General features: G+C 48.0%; 1 protein-coding gene and 1 long non-coding RNA gene across 2 annotated transcripts in view; one reads left to right on the top strand and one right to left on the bottom strand.

The window, feature by feature from the left end:
* Positions 1 to 24,172, bottom strand: part of LOC134957791 (uncharacterized) — a 73,040-nt gene that overhangs the window by 5,452 nt on the left and 43,416 nt on the right. The window lies entirely within an intron of this gene.
* The window catches only part of LOC134932027 (uncharacterized), a 52,668-nt gene continuing 28,822 nt past the window's right edge, over positions 327 to 24,172 (top strand). The window contains exons 1-2 of the mRNA XM_063926040.1: positions 327 to 734; positions 814 to 1,100. Coding sequence (XP_063782110.1) covers positions 327 to 734; positions 814 to 1,100 — 695 coding nt within the window. The remainder of the gene's footprint in view (positions 735 to 813; positions 1,101 to 24,172) is intronic.

Raw genomic sequence — 24,172 nt, 5'->3', positions numbered from 1 at the left:
ATAGATAGATAGATAGATAGATAGATAGATAGATAGATATCTCCTCTGTTCAGGCGGCTCTCACGGCGAAGAAACAGGATGTCTTGTTTCTTCACCGTGAGTGCTGCCTTTAAAGAGGATGAATATTTGGGGAAGGAATGTTCCTTTCTTCAATGGGAGGGCACCGGCCTGTTTAATGTAATTTACTTGAAGGTATTGGAGTGCCGCCTGACTGGTTGTTGTATATATATATATATATATATATATATAAAATAGTATTTTTAGGCTTTTTGTATGTGACGGTTGAATTTTGTCGGCTAATTGTGTTATTTTATTTTCAACCAGCAATGTCATCTGAGGAGTACCGCCAATTCTGGTCAGGATTCATTGATCTGTACCGTCAGAACGAGTGCCTGTGGCGTGTCCGAAGCCCGGACTATGCCAACAGAATCAAGCGGAATCGGGCATATCAGCAGCTTATTGAGTACAGTAGAGGCAGAAACTCTGATGTCGATGTGAATTGGGTGAAGAAAAAAATTTCAAATTTCCGAACAGTGTTCGTGAAGGAACGCAAGAAGGTGCAAGATTCACAGCGATCCGGAGCCGGGACTGATGAGGTCTATAAACCGACGCTATGGTACTATGACCAAATTCAGTTCATTATAGAGCAAGAGGCGCGGGTAAGGTCACGGGACGCTCTAGATCCAGAGTCTCCAGTTCTTGTCGAAGAGGAGGCCCAGGAGAGTCTGGATCTGGTAAGTACACACACATTTGTTTCATATGCCACCTACCAATTTTGACATAGACCTAATTTTTGTATTTCTTATATTGCAGGATGCTACCCCGGAGCTGGAGGTGGAGCCTACCACAGGCCAAGGGGCAGAAGTGGAGGAGCCGGTAGCGGAGCCGGTGGCACCCCCACAGGCGCGCCCAGGAAGACCGAGGCGCACGGCAAGGAGGAACGCTTCTGCCCCCTATAGCAACCCCTCTGGCTCCCAGCAGTTTTTTCAACGCGCTGAGGAGGTTTTGCATAGGCCCCCGGATGCCGAACAACAATTTGGCAATTTCATTGCATCGGAGATGCGCCTGATGACGGATGATCAAAAATTCATCCTCCAACGGTTAGTCAATGAGGCTGTCTCACGCGGCAGGCGCCAAACACTGGTGTCGGCGTGTGAGATAGTGCCAACTGACCCTTGGTATCACCCAAATTTGGCCCGTCCCCCCTTCCCAAACAACCCCCCCATGGAGCATGCGCCGGTAAACGCCCCTCAGCAAACGTATTTTTTTCCGTCGGGAGACACACAGCCCAGCCCCTCCCCCCAATCTTGCACCTCGTCCAGTGGCATGTACTCTGACATGCCGAGTACACAGTCCTCTGTGCTGGGCGACCCACGTTTTTTTAATTTATAATTAGTTTTTTGTACCCGGTTTTTTAGTTTTGTTAGAAAAATCTGCAGGTGACCTTATCCTACGCTCTTGCTCAAAGTGAACTGTATTGAGGTCATTAGTACTGCAGCGTCGGTTTTGTGACCTCACTGTCCCGGACTACGGATCGTTGTGATGTCTGCACTTCTTGTGTTCCTTCAAGACTGTTTGGAAATTTGATGATGTTCTTCACCCAAGGCAAAATTGCACTGTTTGCCTCTACTGTACTCAGATTTGCCCGTTTCCTGTTCTGTTGGCATAGTCCCTGTCCAAAGGCACTCGTTCTCATGGTACAGCTTATGAATCCTGGCCAGAGTTGGCGTTGGCATTTAATATTTTTAAAAAGTTTTGGAAAAAACAAACTGTGTGGTGTATTTTGAAAAAAATGTAAAGGGGCTCATATTTTGTTATTGGCAGGTAGTAAAAACGCCCTATAGCATGTTTAGGTGGGGGAGTAGTGTTTTTTTTTTTTTTTGGGGGGGTGGATGGGAGTTGAGTGTTGCTGAGGTGTGTGTGTGGGGGGGGGGGGGGGGATACTGCCGAGAACCACATATTTTTTATGTTTTTTTGGGGTCATGTTTTATTACAGGCTAATTCAGACCTGATCGTAGCCCTGCATAATTTTGCAGGCCTACGATCAGGCACACTGACATGCAGGGGGACGCCCAGCACAGGGCTAGTGTGCCCCGCATGTCAGGCCCACAGAAGTGCAAAAGCATCATACAGCTGCAATGCTTTTGCACTTCAGTAGTAACTCCCAGCCAGCACAACTTTTGCGTGCTAGCCGGGAGCTACTCGTCGTTGGCCGGGTCACAGCGGCTCCGTGTGACGCCACGCTGCTGTGGCCTGCCCCCCCGCCCCCGCACAGTCTGGCCACGCCTGTGTTGGCCGGACTGCGCCCACAAAACGGCAGCCGAACGCCGCCGTGCCGCCCCCTCCCGCCTCAGCCTGTCAATCAGGCCGAGGCGATCTCAAGCCCACGACAGCTGTCGGCCATTCGGCGCACTTCTGACCTGATCGCTGAGATGAACTGCAGCAAGCAATCAGGTCAGAATGACCCCCTTACTCAGAAGCATACACAGACCAATAAGATCCGTGCATGCTTCTGTGTAAAAATGTTAAGAAAGTGTTAAAAATAAAAAAAAATTATGTGCAGGTCCCCCCAAAAAACATAACCAGCCTCGGGCTCTTTGAGCCGGTCCTGGTTTCAAAAATATGAGGGAAAAATGGAGTAGGGGTCCCCCATATTTAAGCAACCAGCACCGGGCTCTTTGTCCGGTCCTGGTTCCAAAAATACGGGGGACAAAAAGAGTAGGGGTCCCCCATATTTCTGAAACCAGCACCGGGCTCCACTAGCCAGGTAGGTGATGCCGCAGCCGGGGGACAATTTTATACAGGTCCCTGCGGCCGCAGCATCACACACCCCAACTAGTCACCCCTGGCCGGGGTTCCCTGGGGGGTTGGGGACCCATTAAATAATGGGCCCCCCACCTCCAGGCACCCAAGGGCCAGGGGTGAAGCCCGAGGCTGTCCCCAGCACCCCTGGGCGGTGGGTGCCGGGCTGATGTCAAAATTGTGTCAAAAAGAATATTGTCTTTTGCTGTGGAACTACAAGTCCCAGCAAGCCTCCCCCACATGCTGGTACTTAGAGAACCACAAGTACCAGCATGCAGAGAATTAAAAGGCCTGCTGGTACCTATAGTTCCACAACAAAAGAAATACCCCAAGAAAGACAAAACACACACACCGTGAAGGTAAAAGTTTATTGACACACACCGACACACTCGCACATACTTACCTAGTGTCCCACGCAGCCCCTCGGTCCTCTTGTCCATGTAGAATCCATAGGTTCACTGGGAAAAAATTAAATAAAAAATCAGCCACAGAGCAGAAATGCACTGTTTTAAAAATGGCTGACAGTCGAAAAAGACACTCCCCCCAACCCTGTAATGCCATCCCACTATTATAATGAGATAGTCAAAATCTCACATAAGCCGAAATCTCACATAAGTCGAAATCTCACATAAGCCAAAATCTTAAGCACACAAACACAGATCTCAAGAAAAGTTAGTCAAAATCTGTCCTATCTGGGCTCCGGGGAGTTCAAGGGAAATCTCAAGAAAAAATAGGACATAGCAAGGATCTCACCGTGTGTACACACCTTAAGCCAAGTGACACAAACAATTGGCCCATCTAGGAGTGGCACCGCAGTGGCAGACAGGAGGGCAGATATAAAAAAAAGGCCCCAAACAGCACATGATGCAAAGAAGAAAAAAAGGTACACCAAGGTTGTTGTATGACTAAGCTAAGCGACACAACCACCTGGCCCATCTAGTATCGTCACGCAGTGGCTGAATGTCAAGAGTGGGCTGCAATTGTTCGGTCCACTGACAGCATCTCCAGCACGCCCCTGTCGTTTTAAAAATTTTTTTGCAATTGGTGGACTTATATGGCAGTACCCCAGGACTAATGCAGCAGTACCCCTCAGTGGCAAACGCAGGATTTTCATGGGAGGGGGGGGGGGGTTCTGTACATGTATTTACATATATTTTCCCGGTAAAAAAAATCAGGGGCCCTTAGATTTTATAAAAAAACAATAATGATGCAAGATCACAGCATACCAACGTGTTAGGGGTACAGGCTCCTGCCTTTTTTACTTGGATTCAAATTAAATACAGAGTGCACCTGAGTATCATTTTGTATGTCAAAAGAGTGCCGTACACACATACACTAGCATACTTACAAACACAGCATACATACATACATACATACATACATACACACGGTGTACATGCACACACACAACAGTGTACATGCACACAACACACATACATACATCCAGTATACATGCACACATACATACATACATACATACATCCAGTATACATGCACACATACATACACACACACACAGTTTACATGCACACAGCATACTTACATACACAAAGTGTACATGCACACAGCGTACGTACACACACACAGAGCCGGCCCTAACCAATATGATGCCCTAGGCAAGATTTTGGCTGATGCCCCCTAGCACCACCGCTGGTTCCGCCTCTGACCTTGCACCTCTTTCCCAGCACCATCACTCCTCACCCATAGCAGTCCTTATTTTGGTGTTTGTACCTCCAATATTTTAAATAGGAGCAGTTCGCACATTTGGCGCTCAGCCCAAAAAGGGGTGTGTTTTTGCTGGCAAGGGGTATGGCCACACAATAGTAACCCCAATTCCAATTACGCCACACAGTACTGCAACTTTATTCACTTGATCATGCGATAGTGTCCATAATTTAGATTACATCCCACAGTAGTATCACTTTACCTTATAAACGTTACTCCTCACAGTAGAGCCCCTTATTCACATTACATCACACTTAATTGCTCCGTTTTCACATTACACCACACCCTATTGCTCTTTATTCACATTAGACGACACAGTAGTGCCCTTTCTATACGCAACGCCACATACAGTAGTAGAGCACCTTATACACATAATGCCACAGAGTAATGCCCCTTACACATATGAGACAAATTATTAATGTCCTTATAAACATAATGCACCTTACACATTATGACAACCTTTATTAATGCCATTTTACACGTAATGTCCCTTACACATATGCCGCACATTATTAATGCCCTTATACACATAATGACGCACATAATGCCCTCTACACATTTGCTGCACATTATTAGTGCCCCTATACACATAATGACACAAATACAGTAGTACCCTGTTACACATATGCTGCACATTATTAATGCCCTTATACATATAATGACACATAGTGCCCCTTACACATATGTTGCACATTATTAATGCATTTTTACATGACACATAATGCTCCTTACACATATGCCGAACACTACTGCACAACCAACCCACTCACATGCACACAGCACTCACACGGCCACTAACACTGTGACCTCTGCCTCTGCTTGGATACGGATGTGTCCTCATATATCTTGCCTCAATGCCAACGTCGGGCACCTTTTCTTTTTGAAAATGCATCTTATTTGCATTACTATGTGGCTAGGATGCACAAGCAGATTCTGTCGATTAAAATGATATGCAGCATGCCTATATTCTGTGTGAGACTGTGGCTGTATCTGCATACGAAATGCTACAAACAGAATATAGGCATGCCACGACATGGAGCAGATTCACGGGACCAGCAGGTGACGTCATCAACAACTGCCGATCGCGGCTAGACGCATCTGAAGACAACGCATTAACGGACAGCGGAGGAAAAGGTCCCGATTAGTGTAAGATAGGGACAGGTAACCTGAACCACTATCAAACTCGAGTATACCGGCTCTTTCCACATTACCCTAAAAGAGCTGTAAACATTTATCTAACCAACTTTTTCTTTATAGGTGTCACTAATGATATTCTTTTCTTCAGCTTTATCATTACTTTTTCACTAGCGCCTATGTCAATTGTTACAGACAGCACACAGCCGCACACAGTATATAAGCACACAGCCACACACAGTATACATGCACAGAGCCACACACAGTATACATGCACACAGCCACACACAGTATACATACACACAGCCACACACAGTATACATGCACACAGCCACACACAGTATACATGCACACACACACACATACATACAGTATACATGCATACACAGAGTATACATGAAAGGAGTTTACAAACACACCATTGACAGGAAGCACAGCCCCTCCACCCAACCACATGCTACTCACAGTAATTGGGACATCATGTACACTACTGTCCCCTCTTTCACCTGCTGGCTGCTGCAGTAGTGCTGAGTGGCTGATAACAGTAGGGACAGCTACTGCCTGCCTCAGCAGCTGTCCCTACTGAAGGGGCTGGACAGCTTAACAAACTATTGCAATATTTTGGAACTAACACTCCCTGAATTCAGATGAATTACAGTTTGAAGTGTCAATATTAGGTGAGTGCTGAATTTGTATGATTTATATATATATATATATATATATATATATATATATATATATATATATATATATATTATTAGAGATGTGCAGCGGGCACTTTTTGTGTTTTGGTTTTACACAAAAAGTTCTGTCATAATGCCCAACATACTGCCTGAGAGGAGCTGCGTGCTTTCGCTGCAGCTCCCCCTACAGGCAGACAGCACAGCAGCCGCCTGTCAGTGTAAGGACTCGGAGGGAGATGCTGCAGCCGCGTTACAGGTGCAGCTCCTCCGTAGCCAGTAAAAAAAAAATTAAAAAACACCAGCGCCGATGGATCGCCCGCCAGGGGGGGTTTCTAGTTCTAGGTACGCGTGCGCGTATGCCCCTGGTCTCATATGGCAGTGTCAGACAGGATGGCACTTTTCAAAAACTAGGCCCCAAACAGCACCTCATGCAAAGATGTCGAAGAGATGCAATGAGGTAGCTGTATGACTAAGCCAAGCCACACAAACAATTCCAACTGGAATTATATGTCCAAATCACTGGAATTATACATCCAAATCACTGGAATTACTTGGCAAAATCACTGTAATTAATAATTATACGTCCAAATCACTGGAATTAATTGGCAAAATCACTGTAATTATACGTCCAAATCACTGGAATTAATTGGCAAAATCACTGTAATTAATAATTATACGTCCAAATCACTGGAATTAAATGGCAAAATCTCGGTATCGCCTGCCTAGTGAAGTGGAATCTAGATGGGATTTGGTACCGGGGACACAATATTTCAATCAATTGTTTAAATCCCATTGCACGAATGGCAGATACCGGACGCACGTCTAACACCAACATAAGTGTCAATGCCTCAGTTATGTGGGCTTCCATCGTCATGTGAAGTAGAACCACTAGTCATGAACATAGGCCAGGGCCTCAGCCGTTCCTTGCCACTCCGTGTCGTAAATGGCATATTGGAAAGTTTGCGTTTCTCCTCAGACGATTTAAATTTCTTTTTTTGGTTCTTTTTACTGAACTTTGGCTTTTTGGATTTTACATGCCCTCTACTATCACATTGGGCATTGGCCTTGGCAGATGACATTGGTGGCATTTCATCGTCTATTTCATGGCTAGTGGCAGCAGCTTCAGCACTAGGAGGAAGTGGTTCTTCTTGATCTTTCCCTATTTTATCCTCAATTTTTGTTCTCCATTATTTTTTGGGAGTTATATGAGACAATGGCCCTCATTCGGAGTTGTTCGCTCGCAGGCTGTTTTTAGCAGCACTGCAAACGCTAAGCCACCGCCCTCGGGGAGTGTATCTTAGCTTAGCTGAAGTGCAACCGAAAGGATCATAGCATTGCTACAATAAAAGATTGTGCAGTTTTAGAGTAGCTCGATACTTACTCCTAGCTAGTGATCACTTCAGACTGTTCAGTTCCTGTTTTGACGTCACTAAGACGCCCTGCGTTCGTCCAGCCACTCCCCCTTTTCTCCAGCCACTCCTGCGTTTTTGTCTGGCACGCCTACGTTTTTCAGCATACTCCCTGAAAACGGTCAGTTACCACCCAGAAACACCCCATTCCTGTCAATCACACAATGATCAACAGTGAGACTGAAAAGCGTCGCTAGACCTTGTGGGAAACTACATTGGCTTTTGTGAAAGTACGACACGCGTGCGCACTGCGCCCCATACGCATGCGCAGAATTGCCGTTTTTAGAACTAAACGCTGCGCTGCGAACAACGGCAGCTAGCGATCAACTCAGAATGACCCCCATTATGCAGCACAGGAATGACTGATTAGACAGGACACTACCACTGGTCTGATGCAGCACAACAGGTTGTTGTTATAATTATTATACTGCAGCAGTGGACATATAGCAGCAGCGTATATCGTCACTGGAATTACTGATGAGACAGGACACTACCACTGGTCTGCACAACATAGCACCACTTTATACAGCTACACTGGATATATGGCAGCAGAGAACACCAACACTGTGACTGGCTGGACTGATGCAGCACAATACACTGACAACACTTGCCACCCCACTTTCCCATCCCCACACAGACACTGAACACTGAGGACACGTCCTCTCTATACACTCTCCGAGACTAGAGTGAAAATGGCCGCGACGCGCGGCTCCTTATATGGAATCCAAATCCAACGAGAATCCGACAGCGGGATGATGACGTTTTGCCACGTTCGGGTTTCCGAGTCAGGCGGGAAAACCCGAGCCTGACTCGGATCCGGACTCGAGACGTGAAGATCGGTAGGGTTCGGTTCTCTAAGAACCGAACCCGCTCATCTCTAGTCAAAACTCTGGCATATACGTTAGTATGACTGGAAAGGCTCTGCCTCACCTGCCTCATCTCACCACATATCACTGCTGGTACTGGGGAAAGAGGGAAGGGTTAAGCATGTGGGTTTATGACCATGCTGGGCAGGTGTAATACTGTTTCTCTATGTACATGCTGCACAGTGCTGAACATGGTCACACCTCTTCCGGTATGGCCAGGGAATGATTGAGATGGAAAATAAGCTCTGGAAATTTATGGAAGCAGCCCTAATGGAGGTGGGGTTTGTTGAGGGGCGGGGTCTGTCGAGGGGTCAGGATACTAGAGATGAGCGCCTGAAATTTTTCGGGTTTTGTGTTTTGGTTTTGGGTTCGGTTCCGCGGCCGTGTTTTGGGTTCGAACGCGTTTTGGCAAAACCTCACCGAATTTTTTTTGTCGGATTCGGGTGTGTTTTGGATTCGGGTGTTTTTTTCAAAAAACACTAAAAAACAGCTTAAATCATAGAATTTGGGGGTCATTTTGATCCCAAAGTATTATTAACCTCAAAAACCATAATTTACACTCATTTTCAGTCTATTCTGAATACCTCACACCTCACAATATTATTTTTAGTCCTAAAATTTGCACCGAGGTCGCTGTGTGAGTAAGATAAGCGACCCTAGTGGCCGACACAAACACCGGGCCCATCTAGGAGTGGCACTGCAGTGTCACGCAGGATGTCCCTTCCAAAAAACCCTCCCCAAACAGCACATGACGCAAAGAAAAAAAGAGGCGCAATGAGGTAGCTGTGTGAGTAAGATTAGCGACCCTAGTGGCCGACACAAACACCGGGCCCATCTAGGAGTGGCACTGCAGTGTCACGCAGGATGGCCCTTCCAAAAAACCCTCCCCAAACAGCACATGATGCAAAGAAAAAAAGAGGCGCAATGAGGTAGCTGTGTGAGTAAGATTAGCGACCCTAGTGGCCGACACAAACACCGGGCCCATCTAGGAGTGGCACTGCAGTGTCACGCAGGATGTCCCTTCCAAAAAACCCTCCCCAAACAGCACATGACGCAAAGAAAAAAAGAGGCGCAATGAGGTAGCTGTGTGAGTAAGATTAGCGACCCTAGTGGCCGACACAAACACCGGGCCCATCTAGGAGTGGCACTGCAGTGTCACGCAGGATGGCCCTTCCAAAAAACCCTCCCCAAACAGCACATGACGCAAAGAAAAAAAGAGGCGCAATGAGGTAGCTGTGTGAGTAAGATTAGCGACCCTAGTGGCCGACACAAACACCGGGCCCATCTAGGAGTGGCACTGCAGTGTCACGCAGGATGTCCCTTCCAAAAAACCCTCCCCAAACAGCACATGACGCAAAGAAAAAAAGAGGCGCAATGAGGTAGCTGTGTGAGTAAGATTAGCGACCCTAGTGGCCGACACAAACACCGGGCCCATCTAGGAGTGGCACTGCAGTGTCACGCAGGATGTCCCTTCCAAAAAACCCTCCCCAAACAGCACATGACGCAAAGAAAAAAAGAGGCGCAATGAGGTAGCTGACTGTGTGAGTAAGATTAGCGACCCTAGTGGCCGACACAAACACCGGGCCCATCTAGGAGTGGCACTGCAGTGTCACGCAGGATGTCCCTTCCAAAAAACCCTCCCCAATCAGCACATGATGCAAAGAAAAAGAAAAGAAAAAAGAGGTGCAAGATGGAATTGTCCTTGGGCCCTCCCACCCACCCTTATGTTGTATAAACAAAACAGGACATGCACACTTTAACCAACCCATCATTTCAGTGACAGGGTCTGCCACACGACTGTGACTGATATGACGGGTTGGTTTGGACCCCCCCCACAAAAGAAGCAATTAATCTCTCCTTGCACAAACTGGCTCTACAGAGGCAAGATGTCCACCTCATCTTCACCCTCCGATATATCACCGTGTACATCCCCCTCCTCACAGATTATCAATTCGTCCCCACTGGAATCCACCATCTCAGCTCCCTGTGTACTTTGTGGAGGCAATTGCTGCTGGTCAATGTCTCCGCGGAGGAATTGATTATAATTCATTTTAATGAACATCATCTTCTCCACATTTTCTGGATGTAACCTCGTACGCCGATTGCTGACAAGGTGAGCGGCGGCACTAAACACTCTTTCGGAGTACACACTTGTGGGAGGGCAACTTAGGTAGAATAAAGCCAGTTTGTGCAAGGGCCTCCAAATTGCCTCTTTTTCCTGCCAGTATAAGTACGGACTGTGTGACGTGCCTACTTGGATGCGGTCACTCATATAATCCTCCACCATTCTATCAATGTTGAGAGAATCATATGCAGTGACAGTAGACGACATGTCCGTAATCGTTGTCAGGTCCTTCAGTCCGGACCAGATGTCAGCATCAGCAGTCGCTCCAGACTGCCCTGCATCACCGCCAGCGGGTGGGCTCGGAATTCTGAGCCTTTTCCTCGCACCCCCAGTTGCGGGAGAATGTGAAGGAGGAGATGTTGACAGGTCGCGTTCCGCTTGACTTGACAATTTTGTCACCAGCAGGTCTTTCAACCCCAGCAGACCTGTGTCTGCCGGAAAGAGAGATCCAAGGTAGGCTTTAAATCTAGGATCGAGCACGGTGGCCAAAATGTAGTGCTCTGATTTCAACAGATTGACCACCCGTGAATCCTTGTTAAGCGAATTAAGGGCTGCATCCACAAGTCCCACATGCCTAGCGGAATCGCTCCCTTTTAGCTCCTTCTTCAATGCCTCCAGCTTCTTCTGCAAAAGCCTGATGAGGGGAATGACCTGACTCAGGCTGGCAGTGTCTGAACTGACTTCACGTGTGGCAAGTTCAAAGGGCATCAGAACCTTGCACAACGTTGAAATCATTCTCCACTGCACTTGAGACAGGTGCATTCCACCTCCTATATCGTGCTCAATTGTATAGGCTTGAATGGCCTTTTGCTGCTCCTCCAACCTCTGAAGCATATAGAGGGTTGAATTCCACCTCGTTACCACTTCTTGCTTCAGATGATGGCAGGGCAGGTTCAGTAGTTTTTGGTGGTGCTCCAGTCTTCTGTACGTGGTGCCTGTACGCCGAAAGTGTCCCGCAATTTTTCTGGCCACCGACAGCATCTCTTGCACGCCCCTGTCGTTTTTTAAAAAATTCTGCACCACCAAATTCAAGGTATGTGCAAAACATGGGACGTGCTGGAATTTGCCCATATTTAATGCACACACAATATTGCTGGCGTTGTCCGATGCCACAAATCCACAGGAGAGTCCAATTGGGGTAAGCCATTCCGCGATGATCTTCCTCAGTTGCCGTAAGATGTTTTCAGCTGTGTGCGTATTCTGGAAAGCGGTGATACAAAGCGTAGCCTGCCTAGGAAAGAGTTGGCGTTTGCGAGATGCTGCTACTGGTGCCGCCGCTGCTGTTCTTGCGGCGGGAGTCCATACATCTACCCAGTGGGCTGTCACAGTCATATAGTCCTGACCCTGCCCTGCTCCACTTGTCCACATGTCCGTGGTTAAGTGGACATTGGGTACAACTGCATTTTTTAGGACACTGGTGAGTCTTTTTCTGACGTCCGTGTACATTCTCGGTATCGCCTGCCTAGAGAAGTGGAACCTAGATGGTATTTGGTAACGGGGGCACACTGCCTCAATAAATTGTCTAGTTCCCTGTGAACTAACGGCGGATACCGGACGCACGTCTAACACCAACATAGTTGTCAAGGCCTCAGTTATCCACTTTGCAGTAGGATGACTGCTGTGATATTTCATCTTCCTCGCAAAGGACTGTTGAACAGTCAATTGCTTACTGGAAGTAGTACAAGTGGGCTTACGACTTCCCCTCTGGGATGACCATCGACTCCCAGCGGCAACAACAGCAGCGCCAGCAGCAGTAGGCGTTACACGCAAGGATGCATCGGAGGAATCCCAGGCAGGAGAGGACTCGTCAGAATTGCCAGTGACATGGCCTGCAGGACTATTGGCATTCCTGGGGAAGGAGGAAATTGACACTGAGGGAGTTGGTGGGGTGGTTTGCGTGAGCTTGGTTACAAGAGGAAGGGATTTACTGGTCAGTGGACTGCTTCCGCTGTCACCCAAAGTTTTTGAACTTGTCACTGACTTATTATGAATGCGCTGCAGGTGACGTATAAGGGAGGATGTTCCGAGGTGGTTAACGTCCTTACCCCTACTTATTACAGCTTGACAAAGGGAACACACGGCTTGACACCTGTTGTCCGCATTTCTGGTGAAATACCTCCACACCGAAGAGCTGATTTTTTTGGTATTTTCACCTGGCATGTCAACGGCCATATTCCTCCCACGGACAACAGGTGTCTCCCCGGGTGCCTGACTTAAACAAACCACCTCACCATCAGAATCCTCCTGGTCAATTTCCTCCCCAGCGCCAGCAACACCCATATCCTCCTCATCCTGGTGTACTTCAACACTGACATCTTCAATCTGACTATCAGGAACTGGACTGCGGGTGCTCCTTCCAGCACTTGCAGGGGGCGTGCAAATGGTGGAAGGCGCATGCTCTTCACGTCCAGTGTTGGGAAGGTCAGGCATCGCAACCGACACAATTGGACTCTCCTTGTGGATTTGGGATTTCGAAGAATGCACAGTTCTTTGCTGTGCTGCTCTTGCCAGCTTGAGTCTTTTCATTTTTCTAGCGAGAGGCTGAGTGCTTCCATCCTCATGTGAAGCTGAACCACTAGCCATGAACATAGGCCAGGGCCTCAGCCGTTCCTTGCCACTCCGTGTGGTAAATGGCATATTGGCAAGTTTACGCTTCTCCTCCGACAATTTTATTTTAGGTTTTGGAGTCCTTTTTTTTCTGATATTTGGTGTTTTGGATTTGACATGCTCTGTACTATGACATTGGGCATCGGCCTTGGCAGACGACGTTGCTGGCATTTCATCGTCTCGGCCATGACTAGTGGCAGCAGCTTCAGCACGAGGTGGAAGTGGATCTTGATCTTTCCCTAATTTTGGAACCTCAACATTTTTGTTCTCCATATTTTAATAGGCACAACTAAAAGGCACCTCAGGTAAACAATGGAGATGGATACTAGTATACAATTATGGACTGCCTGCCGACTGCAGACACAGAGGTAGCCACAGCCGTGAACTACCGTACTGTACTGTGTCTGCAGCTAATATAGACTGGTTGATAAAGAGAAGATGTCTATGTAACTATGTATGTATAAAGAAGACTGAAAAAAATCCACGGTTAGGTGGTATACAATTATGGACGGACTGCCTGCCGAGTGCAGACACAGAGGTAGCCACAGCCGTGAACTACCGTACTGTACTGTGTCTGCAGCTAATATAGACTGGTTGATAAAGAGAAGATGTCTATGTAACTATGTATGTATAAAGAAGAATGAAAAAAATCCACGGTTAGGTGGTATTACAATTATGGACGGACTGCCTGCCGAGTGCAGAGACACAGAGGTAGCCACAGCCGTGAACTACCGTACTGTGTCTGCTGCGACTGGATGATAAATGATATAAAAAATATATATATATCACTACTGCAGCTGGACAGGTATATATTATATATTATATAATGACGGACCTGCTGGACACTGTCTGTCAGCAGAATGAGTTTTATTTTTATAGAATAAAAAAAAAAAAACACACAAGTGAAGTCACACGACGAGTGTTTAACTTTTTCAGGCAATCACAATATAAGTATACTACTAACTATACTGGTGGTCAGTGTGGTCAGGTCACTGGTCAGTCACACTGGCAGTGGCACTCCTGCAGCAAAAGTGTGCACTGTTTAATTTTAATATAATATGTACTCCTGGCTCCTGCTATAACCTATAACTGGCACTGCAGTAGTGCTCCCCAGTCTCCCCCACAATTATAAGCTGTGTGAGCTGAGCAGTCAGACAGATATATAATATATATAGATGATGCAGCACACTGGCCTGAGCCTGAGCAGTGCACACAGATATGGTATGTGACTGACTGAGTCACTGTGTGTATCGCTTTTTTCAGGCAGAGAACGGATATATTAAATAAACTGCACTGTGTGTCTGGTGGTCACTCACTATATAATATATTATGTACTCCTGGCTCCTGCTATAACCTATAACTGGCACTGCAGTAGTGCTCCCCAGTCTCCCCCACAATTATAAGCTGTGTGAGCTGAGCAGTCAGACAGATATATATAATATTATATATAGATAATAGATGATGCAGCACACTGGCCTGAGCCTGAGCAGTGCACACAGATATGGTATGTGACTGACTGAGTCACTGTGTGTATCGCTTTTTTCAGGCAGAGAACGGATATATTAAATAAACTGCACTGTGTGTCTGGTGGTCACTCACTATATAATATATTATGTACTCCTGGCTCCTGCTATAACCTATAACTGGCACTGCAGTAGTGCTCCCCAGTCTCCCCCACAATTATAAGCTGTGTGAGCTGAGCAGTCAGACAGATATATATAATATTATATATAGATAATAGATGATGCAGCACACTGGCCTGAGCCTGAGCAGTGCACACAGATATGGTATGTGACTGAGTCACTGTGTGCTGTGTATCGCTTTTTTCAGGCAGAGAACGGATTATAAAGTAAACTGCACTGTCCTCACTAGTAAACTCTCTCCACTCAGTCTCTACACTTCTACAGTAACAGTACTCCTCCTAGTCAGCTCCAGTAAATCTCTCTCAGTCTCTTATAATCTAAATGGAGAGGACGCCAGCCACGTCCTCTCCCTATCAATCTCAATGCACGTGTGAAAATGGCGGCGACGCGCGGCTCCTTATATAGAATCCGAGTCTCGCGATAGAATCCGAGCCTCGCGAGAATCCGACAGCGTCATGATGACGTTCGGGCGCGCTCGGGTTAACCGAGCAAGGCGGGAAGATCCGAGTCGCTCGGACCCGTGAAAAAAAACATGAAGTTCTGGCGGGTTCGGATTCAGAGAAACCGAACCCGCTCATCTCTACAGGATACTTACTCATATGACCTAATTTTGAGTTGGACGCAGTTGCGTCCTCCTTGCATCTTTTGTTGCAGTTGTGTCTGCGACTTCCTGCTAAAATGCACTCCCCTGGTGTACATCCGTGCATCCGAACATGCAACCACTGAGATGCCCACTTTCAGTATATACATACGCACTCCCCTGGTGTACATCCGTGCATCCGAACATGCAACCACTGAGATGCCCACTTTCAGTATATACATACGCACTTCCCTGGTGTACATCCGTGCATCCGAACATGCAACCACTGAGACGCCCACTTCCAGTATATACATACGCACTTCCCTGGTGTACATCCGTGCATCCGAACATGCAACCACTGAGACGCCCACTTCCAGTATATACATACGCACTTCCCTGGTGTACATCCGTGCATATAAACATGCAACCACTGAGATGCCAACTTCCAGTATATCAGTGGGGTGCGGTGAGCTCACTGGCTGGGGAAGAAAAAAAGAAGTGTAGTCCCCCCACACACCACTAAAACCAGCACCAGGCAGAACCAGCCAGGGGGCTAATGCCATAGTAGGGGAGACACTCAGTGTGGGGTCCCCCTGCCATGCCATTAAAGTGCGCCCCCAAGCCAGTCAGCCCAGGGCTGGAATTCCTCGGAAAGTGGGGCCCCCAAAAAATTAAAATGGGGTCCCCCCTCCCGAGCAACAACCAGCACTGGGCTGATAGCCCAGTGCTATGCCCCGCACCCCTGGTGGTGGAGGGTGCGGGGTTCATTGTATGCTAATATTGTTCTTTACAGGTGGCCTACAGGTCCCAGCAAGCCTGGCCCAGCATGCTGGCACTTGGAGAACCACAAGTGCCAGCATGCCCGGACATAAAGGGCCTGCTGGCATCTGTAGTCCACCTGTAAAGAAAATATAAAAAAAAACACAACGCGGTCTTTAAAAAAGTTTTATTACACAGGGTCTTCACCTGGGGGCGGCGGCCTTTAAGCTCTTTTGCGTGGCCGCCGCCTTCCTAGGGCTTCCGGCGTCTTCACCTGGGGGGGCGCCACCTCCCCATGGCTTCCGGCATCTTCACCTGGGAGGCGGCGGCCTTTAGGCTCTTTTGCATGGCCGCCGCCTTCCCAGGGCTTCCAGCGTCTTCACTGGTGGGCGGCGGCTGTTAAGCTCTTTTGCATAGCCGCCGCCCATCCAGGACTTCCACGACGTCTTCTCTCTTCAGGAGCTCTTCTCTGCTCCTCCTCCGCCGTCGGACTGACAGCCGCTGCCTCACGCTGACTTATATAAGTCAGTTGGAGGGGGGCGGGCGATGACGCGGCAAGCCGTGATTGGCTCGCGGTGGCCATCTTGAATTTAAAGAATGACGCTGAGGCCAACCTCTGCAGAATGGTCCTGACTGCTGCGTCCGGCCGCCACCTCTGCAACCCGCATCTCCGCCGCATCTCGCCGCCAGCACCTCCACCGCCCGTCCCGTCACATCCGCACCTCCGACGCCACCGACGCCCACACAGTGATTGACAGCGGATCCAGTGACGGATCTGCTGGCCAATCACTGTAGCCTCACTCACAGGTGCATGCTTTCATAGGTTGAAAGCCCATCCCTGTATGAAAGTGGCACCTCTAATGGTGCCGCTTTCCCATGTAATTTCAATGGGCTTTTCCTGCCCATTGCTTGGCGCCACCCGCGCCTGCACCCCGCTCCCATACCTTTCCCCATTCACAACGGGAGGCACCACGATCGGTGCCACCCAACCCCACTTTACGCCTCAGAACGATGATTAAAATAATAAAGGGGATACTTATGACACAGAATATGTGTCATAAGTATCTTCTTTGCATTATTTTACTCATTAATGACAGGGGAGGCACTGCTTCCCCTGCCTCCCCAGACTGCACGTCCCTGTAGTAAATACATATGCACTTCCCTGGTGTAAATCCATGCATCCGAACATGCAGCCACTGAGATGTTCACTTTCAGTATATACATACGATATCAGCACACAATTTAAAATAAGAATAATAAGATAAAAATAATATACTGTAACACAACAAAATAAAATATAAAAAAATCAGAGTAACAATAAAAATAAATACTGAATGAGTACATATACTGAGAGATAACATTCTAGCATTCAAAAATGTGCCTTCAATTGAGATGTTGCCAGGGCCGGACCGAGAACTCATTTTTAGGTAAGCGAATATATGCTCCGGCGCCTTAGGGGCACTTTTGCACGTACCGAAGGCACGCCTGAAAAAATTAAGGGTGAGCCTTTGGCAGAAGCCCAGTTATATTGCTCCTTACACATTATGCAGGAAGTGGTATTGGTGCCCCCATTCAGCACCACACTACATTATAGTACAGTGAAGAATTGCCAAATAAACTACAAATCCCAGTAGTACTGGGGGGGAAAGAGGGGTGGGGGGGGCTGGTTGCACAGACTGGTAGCAGAAGTGGTGGGGATTAAGCTGAAAGGACTGTCACCTCCTGTCTGCAGCTCCTGGGTCCAGGACATTGTGTGCTTCCTCCGAGGTCAGCTGACAGCAGCCTCACACAGGACTGACAGGCACGCGGTGAGTCAGACTGGTCCCACTCTTCCATCTCTACACAGCACAGATTCCGCGCTACACAATCCGCGCTACATGGGTAAGCACAGCACTGTTACAAAAAAAAGTTTATGTGGTGTCGGGTACTTTCCAGTTTGCGTTCCATAGTGAGAAGCCTGGCAGAATGGGGCAAGGGACTGGCCCAGCGGCAAACCTTCTCTGTGTCCAATCCGCCCCTGGAAAAAACAGACCGTAAATTCACCCACCACCCTGCAATGGGCCAGCAAAAAAGACTTACATAATAGAATGCAGAGGAGTCAGTCACACACATTTGCAAATATGTGATAAGCCAACAGCCACCTCAAAGTGCCTCTGCTTAGGTGATCCTAAACTACAGTATATAGCAATAACCTCACTTTGGGTCATATATTCAGGTGTTTATAAATTGAGAAGCAATGTACCTCGAGGTGCCCCAGGCCTGGACCTCACCACTCTTGGCGCCTCTGTTTGAATGTACATGCATTTACTAAATTGATGTGAAAAGAATTAAGGAACCAGCCAAATAACAGTAGATACTGTGTTGTCTGCTACATTGGTTCCAAAAATAGGCAGCTCCCCACACTTCTCCATTCCTTGTCCCAAACGTTGGTTCACTCTGCATTTGCTAGCCTCTGTACATGCTCATAAAACCATAGCAGGAGACATGGGAATTGGGAATATGGGGAAAATGCTTTGCAGTCACCTAATTACATTGCGTATTTCATTTAAGTTTAGGGAATTTTTGTTAAAAAATAATGCAATAGTTTCTTAAGCCAACCAACTCCATCAAAGTCTCCCCTTCTGGCCCATCCCTACCTACACAGACTCACAGAAACATGAGAAAAGCTCTGCATCCTTAGCCACCAGGGGGGTCATTCCGAATTGATCGCTCGCTAGCTACTTTTAGCAGCTGTGCAAACGCATAGTCGCCGCCCACGGGGGAGTGTATTTTCGCTTTGCAAGTGTGCGAACGTCTGTGCAGCCAAGCGGGACAAAAAAGTTTTTTGCAGATTCTGAGTAGCTCTGGACTTACTCAGCCCTTGCGATCACTTCAGCCGGTCCGGGCCCGGAATTGACGTCAGACACCCGCCCTGCAAACGCCTGGACACGCCTGCGTTTTCCCAAACACTCCCAGAAAACGGTCAGTTGACACCCATAAACGCCCTCTTTCTGTCAATCACCTTGCGTTCGGCTGTGCGAATGGATTCCTCATTAAATCCATCGCCCAGCACCGAAACTCTTTGTACCTGTATGTCACGCCTGCGCATTGCGGTGCATGCACAGTTTTGCCATTTTTTTACCTGATCGCTGCGCTCCAAAAATCGGCAGCGATTAACTCGGAATGACCCCCCCCCCCACACTCCCCCCAGGTCCACACAGATTTTATTCACAAACTATGCCTTTATCGTAGGTTGAGGTCTGCTGGCTTAAAGGGCTTAATGAGACAGTACTAACAAATGATTGCCATATTTTGGAACAATCTTTTGCTGACTTTATATGAAATACAATTTGGAGTATAATCACTATTAGGTGAGTGCAGATCACAGGTGTGGTATAAAAGATCTACAATGTGTAGGTCAACCCCATATGGTCAACACGCATTAAGTCAACATTGACAAAAGGTCAACAGAGTCAAAAGGTCAACATGGCAATGATCAATACACTTTATTTTGGAGGGGGGGGGTAGTGTGGACAGTTTTTTCATCTGAGTTATGATGTGTGACATGGATAGTCAAGAAAGGATAAAGTTCAAAAGCATAAAAAAGTGTCATTGCCATGTTGACCATTTGACTCTGTCGTCATTTTGTACATGTCGACATTTTCCAGCATCTACCCTTCATAGGTCAACCTTTTGTCCATGTCAACCTTTTGTCAACCTAATGCATGTCGACCATATGGTGTCGACCTAGACATTTCAGATCTCTAGTCCGGATCCCGCAGAACAGTTACAGTACATCAGGCACCACAGATAATTGAGTAATTATATATATATATATATATATATATATATATATATATGCAAAAGCCCTCACTCACTCACTCACTCACTCACTCACTGACTGACTCACACACACACTCACTAATACCCCTTTCACATCACAGCTTGTACCCGGTAATTTGCCGTTTTTACTGGCTTCCTAAACGGTTCGAGCTGCGATGTGAAAGGACCACCTTCAATTTACCGTTTACAAAATACCGGTATTTTGAAACGGTAAAAAAGCAGGGTCCTACCCGTTTCAGACCCGTTTAATTGTGCAGTGTGAAAGGGTCTGAAACGGTATTTGCAAGCCCCAGAAGGTGATAGGCTGTCTCCATGTGTGATGTCACCAGGCAGAATTAGGAAATAAGCATTTAAAATGACAACCACTGTTTTGTATGGGTGAAACGGGTTCAGTGTGAAAGGTACCAAAACGGTGATGAAATGGTAATATACTGGTTACAACATGCAATGTGAAGGGGGTTTAACTGCTCAGACCCGTTTTAAGAACCGTTTAAAAAGCAGGTTTTGCGATGTGAAAGCAGCATTACTCACTGACTGGCTGACACATAACTAATTCTCTTACTTCCCGTTATGTTAGGAAATGTAACATAGGTATTCTTCAGTTGGGAAAACGAGTTTTATGGTAAGAACTTACCCTTGTTAAAACTCTTTCTGCGAGGTACACTGGGCTCCACAAGTCTGGACAATGGGGTGTAGAGTAGGATCTTGATCCGAGGCACCAACAGGCTCAAAGCTTTGACTGTTCCCAGAATGCACAGCGCCGCCTCCTATATCACCCCGCCTCCCAGCACAGGAGCTCAGTTTAGTTAACCAGCCCAATGCAGTAGCAGGAAAAGAGACGACAACGGTTAGTAGCCACATACACCACACTCTCACGACAAGAGAAGTGTCAGCGGCTAATACCATATCAACCCAAAGAAGCTAAGTGCATCAGGGTGGGTGCCTTGTGGAGTCCAGTGTACCTCGCAGAAAGAGTTTTAACAAGGGTAAGTTCTTACCATAAAACTCGTTTTCTGCTGCGGGGTACACTGGGCTCCACAAGTCTGGACAATGGGGATGTCCTAAAGCAGTTCCTTATGGGAGGGGATGCACTGTAGCGGGCACAAGAACCCGGCGTCCAAAGGAAGCATCCTGGGAAGCGGCAGTATCGAAGGCATAGAACCTTATGAACGTGTTCCCGGAGGACCACGTAGCCGCCTTGCACAATTGATCAAGGATCGCACCACGTTGGGCCGCCCAAGAAGGTCCAACAGATCGAGTAGAATGGGCCGTAATGTGAACAGGAGCTGACAGGCCAGCCTTCACATAAGCATGTACAATCACCATTCTAATCCACCTGGCCAGGGTCTGTTTGTGAGCAGGCCATCCACGTTTGTGAAATCCAAACAAAACAAAGAGAGAATCAGACATTCGAATAGAAGCAGTTCTCTTCACATAGATACGGAGAGCCCGTACCACATCCAAAGACCGCTCTTTGGGAGACAAATCAGGAGAGACAAAAGCTGGAACCACAATCTCCTGATTAAGGTGGAACGAAGAAACCACCTTAGGTAAATATCCGGGACGAGTCCTAAGAACCGCCCGGTCACGGTGAAAAATCAGATATGGGGAACTACAAGACAAGGCACCCAAATCCGACACTCTTCTAGCAGAGGCAATAGCCAGCAAGAACACCACCTTAAGGGAAAGCCATTTAAGGTCAGCTGAACCAAGAGGTTCAAATGGAGGCTCCTGCAACGCCTCCAAAACCACCGACAAGTTCCAAGGAGCCACAGGCGGGACATAGGGAGGTTGGATACGCAACACACCCTGAGTGAAAGTATGAACATCAGGTAAAGTCGCAATTTTTCTCTGAAACCACACCGACAAGGCAGAAATATGAACCTTGAGGGAGGCCAGACGCAGGCCTAAATCTAGGCCCTGCTGTAGAAAAGCCAAAAGTTTGGCTGTACTAAACCTGGAAGCGTCATAATGGTTAGATGCGCACCAAACAAAGTAGGAATGCCAGACCCGATGGTAAATCCGAGCAGAGGCCGGTTTCCGGGCCGCAACATAGTTTTAATGACCTCTTCAGAAAAACCCTTAGCTCTTAAGGCGGAAACTTCAAGAGCCACGCCGTCAAAGACAGCCGGGCTAGGTCCTGGTAGACACAGGGGCCCTGAACGAGGAGGTCTGGGCGTTGTGGAAGTAGAAGTGGACGCTCTGACGATAGGCCTTGCAGGTCTGAGAACCAGTGCCGTCTGGGCCACGCCGGAGCTATGAGAAGCAGATTTCCTTTTTCTTGCTTGAACTTCCGAATTACCCTGGGCAGGAGTGACACCGGAAGGAACACGTACGGCAGCCGAAACCTCCATGGCACTGCCAGCGCATCCAGGAATGCTGCTTGAGGATCCCTTCTCCTTGCTCCGAAGACCGGAACCTTGTGATTGTGTCGAGACGCCATCAGATCCACATCTGGAAGACCCCACCTTTCCATGAGGAGTTGAAACACTTCTGGATGGAGGCCCCACTCGCCGGCATGCACGTCCTGATGACTGAGAAAGTCCGCTTCCCAATTCAGGACCCCCGGAATGAATATTGCCGATATTGCCGGTAGATGGCGTTCTGCCCAACGTAGAATCCGTGAGGCTTCCTTCATTGCCAAACGGCTTCGAGTGCCACCTTGATGATTTATGTAAGCCACTGTGGTGGCGTTGTCCGACTGTACTTGAACAGGACGGTTCTGAATCACATGCTGGGCTAGGTTCAACGCATTGAAGACCGCCCGCAATTACAGAATGTTGATCGAGAGGAGAGATTCCTCCTTGGTCCACCGACCCTGCAAGGAGTGCTGCTCCAGCACCGTGCCCCAACCTCTTAGACTGGCATGTGTCGTCAACAGGACCCAGTTGGATATCCAGAAGGGATGGCCAGTGGGCCACTGCACAATTGTCGGTCCTGGAGCCACCAGAGCAGCAACAGATGGACCTCCGGAGTCAAAGAGATCATTTGAGACCTGATTCGGTGAGGCAGGCCATCCCACTTGGCTAGAATCAGCTTCTGGAGGGGGCGAGAATGGAATTGAGCATACTCCACCATGTCGAATGCTGACACCATGAGGCCCAGCACCTGCATTGACGTATGTATCGACACTTGCGGACGAGAAAGGAAGCAACGAATCATGTCCTGAAGTTTCAGGACTTTCTCCTGAGACAAGAACAACCTCTGGTTGTGAGTGTCCAACAGCGCTCCCAGATGCACCATGCTCTGAGCAGGGACCAGGGAGGATTTCTTCCAGTTGATGAGCCACCTGTGGGCTTGTAGAAACCGGACCGTCATATCCAGATGACGCAGGAGAAGATCTGGGGAATTTGCCAGGATTAACAAGTCGTCCAGATACGGCAGTATCCTGACCCCTTGACGGCGGAGTACCACCGTCATCACCACCATAACTTTGGTGAAGACTCGCGGAGCCATTGTTAAACCAAAAGGTAACGCCCGAAACTAGTAATGGAGGTTGCCAATAGCGAACCTCAGGTATAGTTGATGTGACACTGCTACAGGAATATGCAGGTAAGCATCCTGTATGTCCAGGGAGACCATGTAGTCCCCAGGTTCCAAGGCCAGAACTATAGAGCGAAGGGTTTCCATACGGAACTTGGAAACCTTCACAAACTTGTTCAGTGCCTTGAGGTTGAGAATGGGCCGGGAGGACCCATTCGGTTTCGGGACTAGAAACAGCGGAGAATAGTACCTCCGGCCCCTCTGAGCAAGAGGCACCTGTACTATGACTCCTGTATCCAGGAGGGTCTGTACCACCGAATGCAGAGTGTTTGCTTTTGTCTGTTCCGACGGGACGTCTGTCTGGCAAAATCGCTGAGGGGGTCGGTTTTTGAAGGCTATGGCGTAACCTCGAGTGACGACTTCCCGTACCCAGGCATCTGAAGTGGTCTTCAACCATTCCTGGGTATACCCTAGAAGCCGGCCCCCCACCCTGGGATTCCCCAGGGAGAGGCCCGCCCCGTCATGCGGCAGGCT

The sequence above is a fragment of the Pseudophryne corroboree genome, chromosome 1 (assembly GCF_028390025.1).
Source record: "Pseudophryne corroboree isolate aPseCor3 chromosome 1, aPseCor3.hap2, whole genome shotgun sequence".
In the NCBI taxonomy this organism is placed as follows: domain Eukaryota; kingdom Metazoa; phylum Chordata; class Amphibia; order Anura; family Myobatrachidae; genus Pseudophryne; species Pseudophryne corroboree.
The sequence above is the reverse complement of the archived record's forward strand: the minus strand, read 5'-3'. Positions and strand labels throughout refer to the sequence as shown.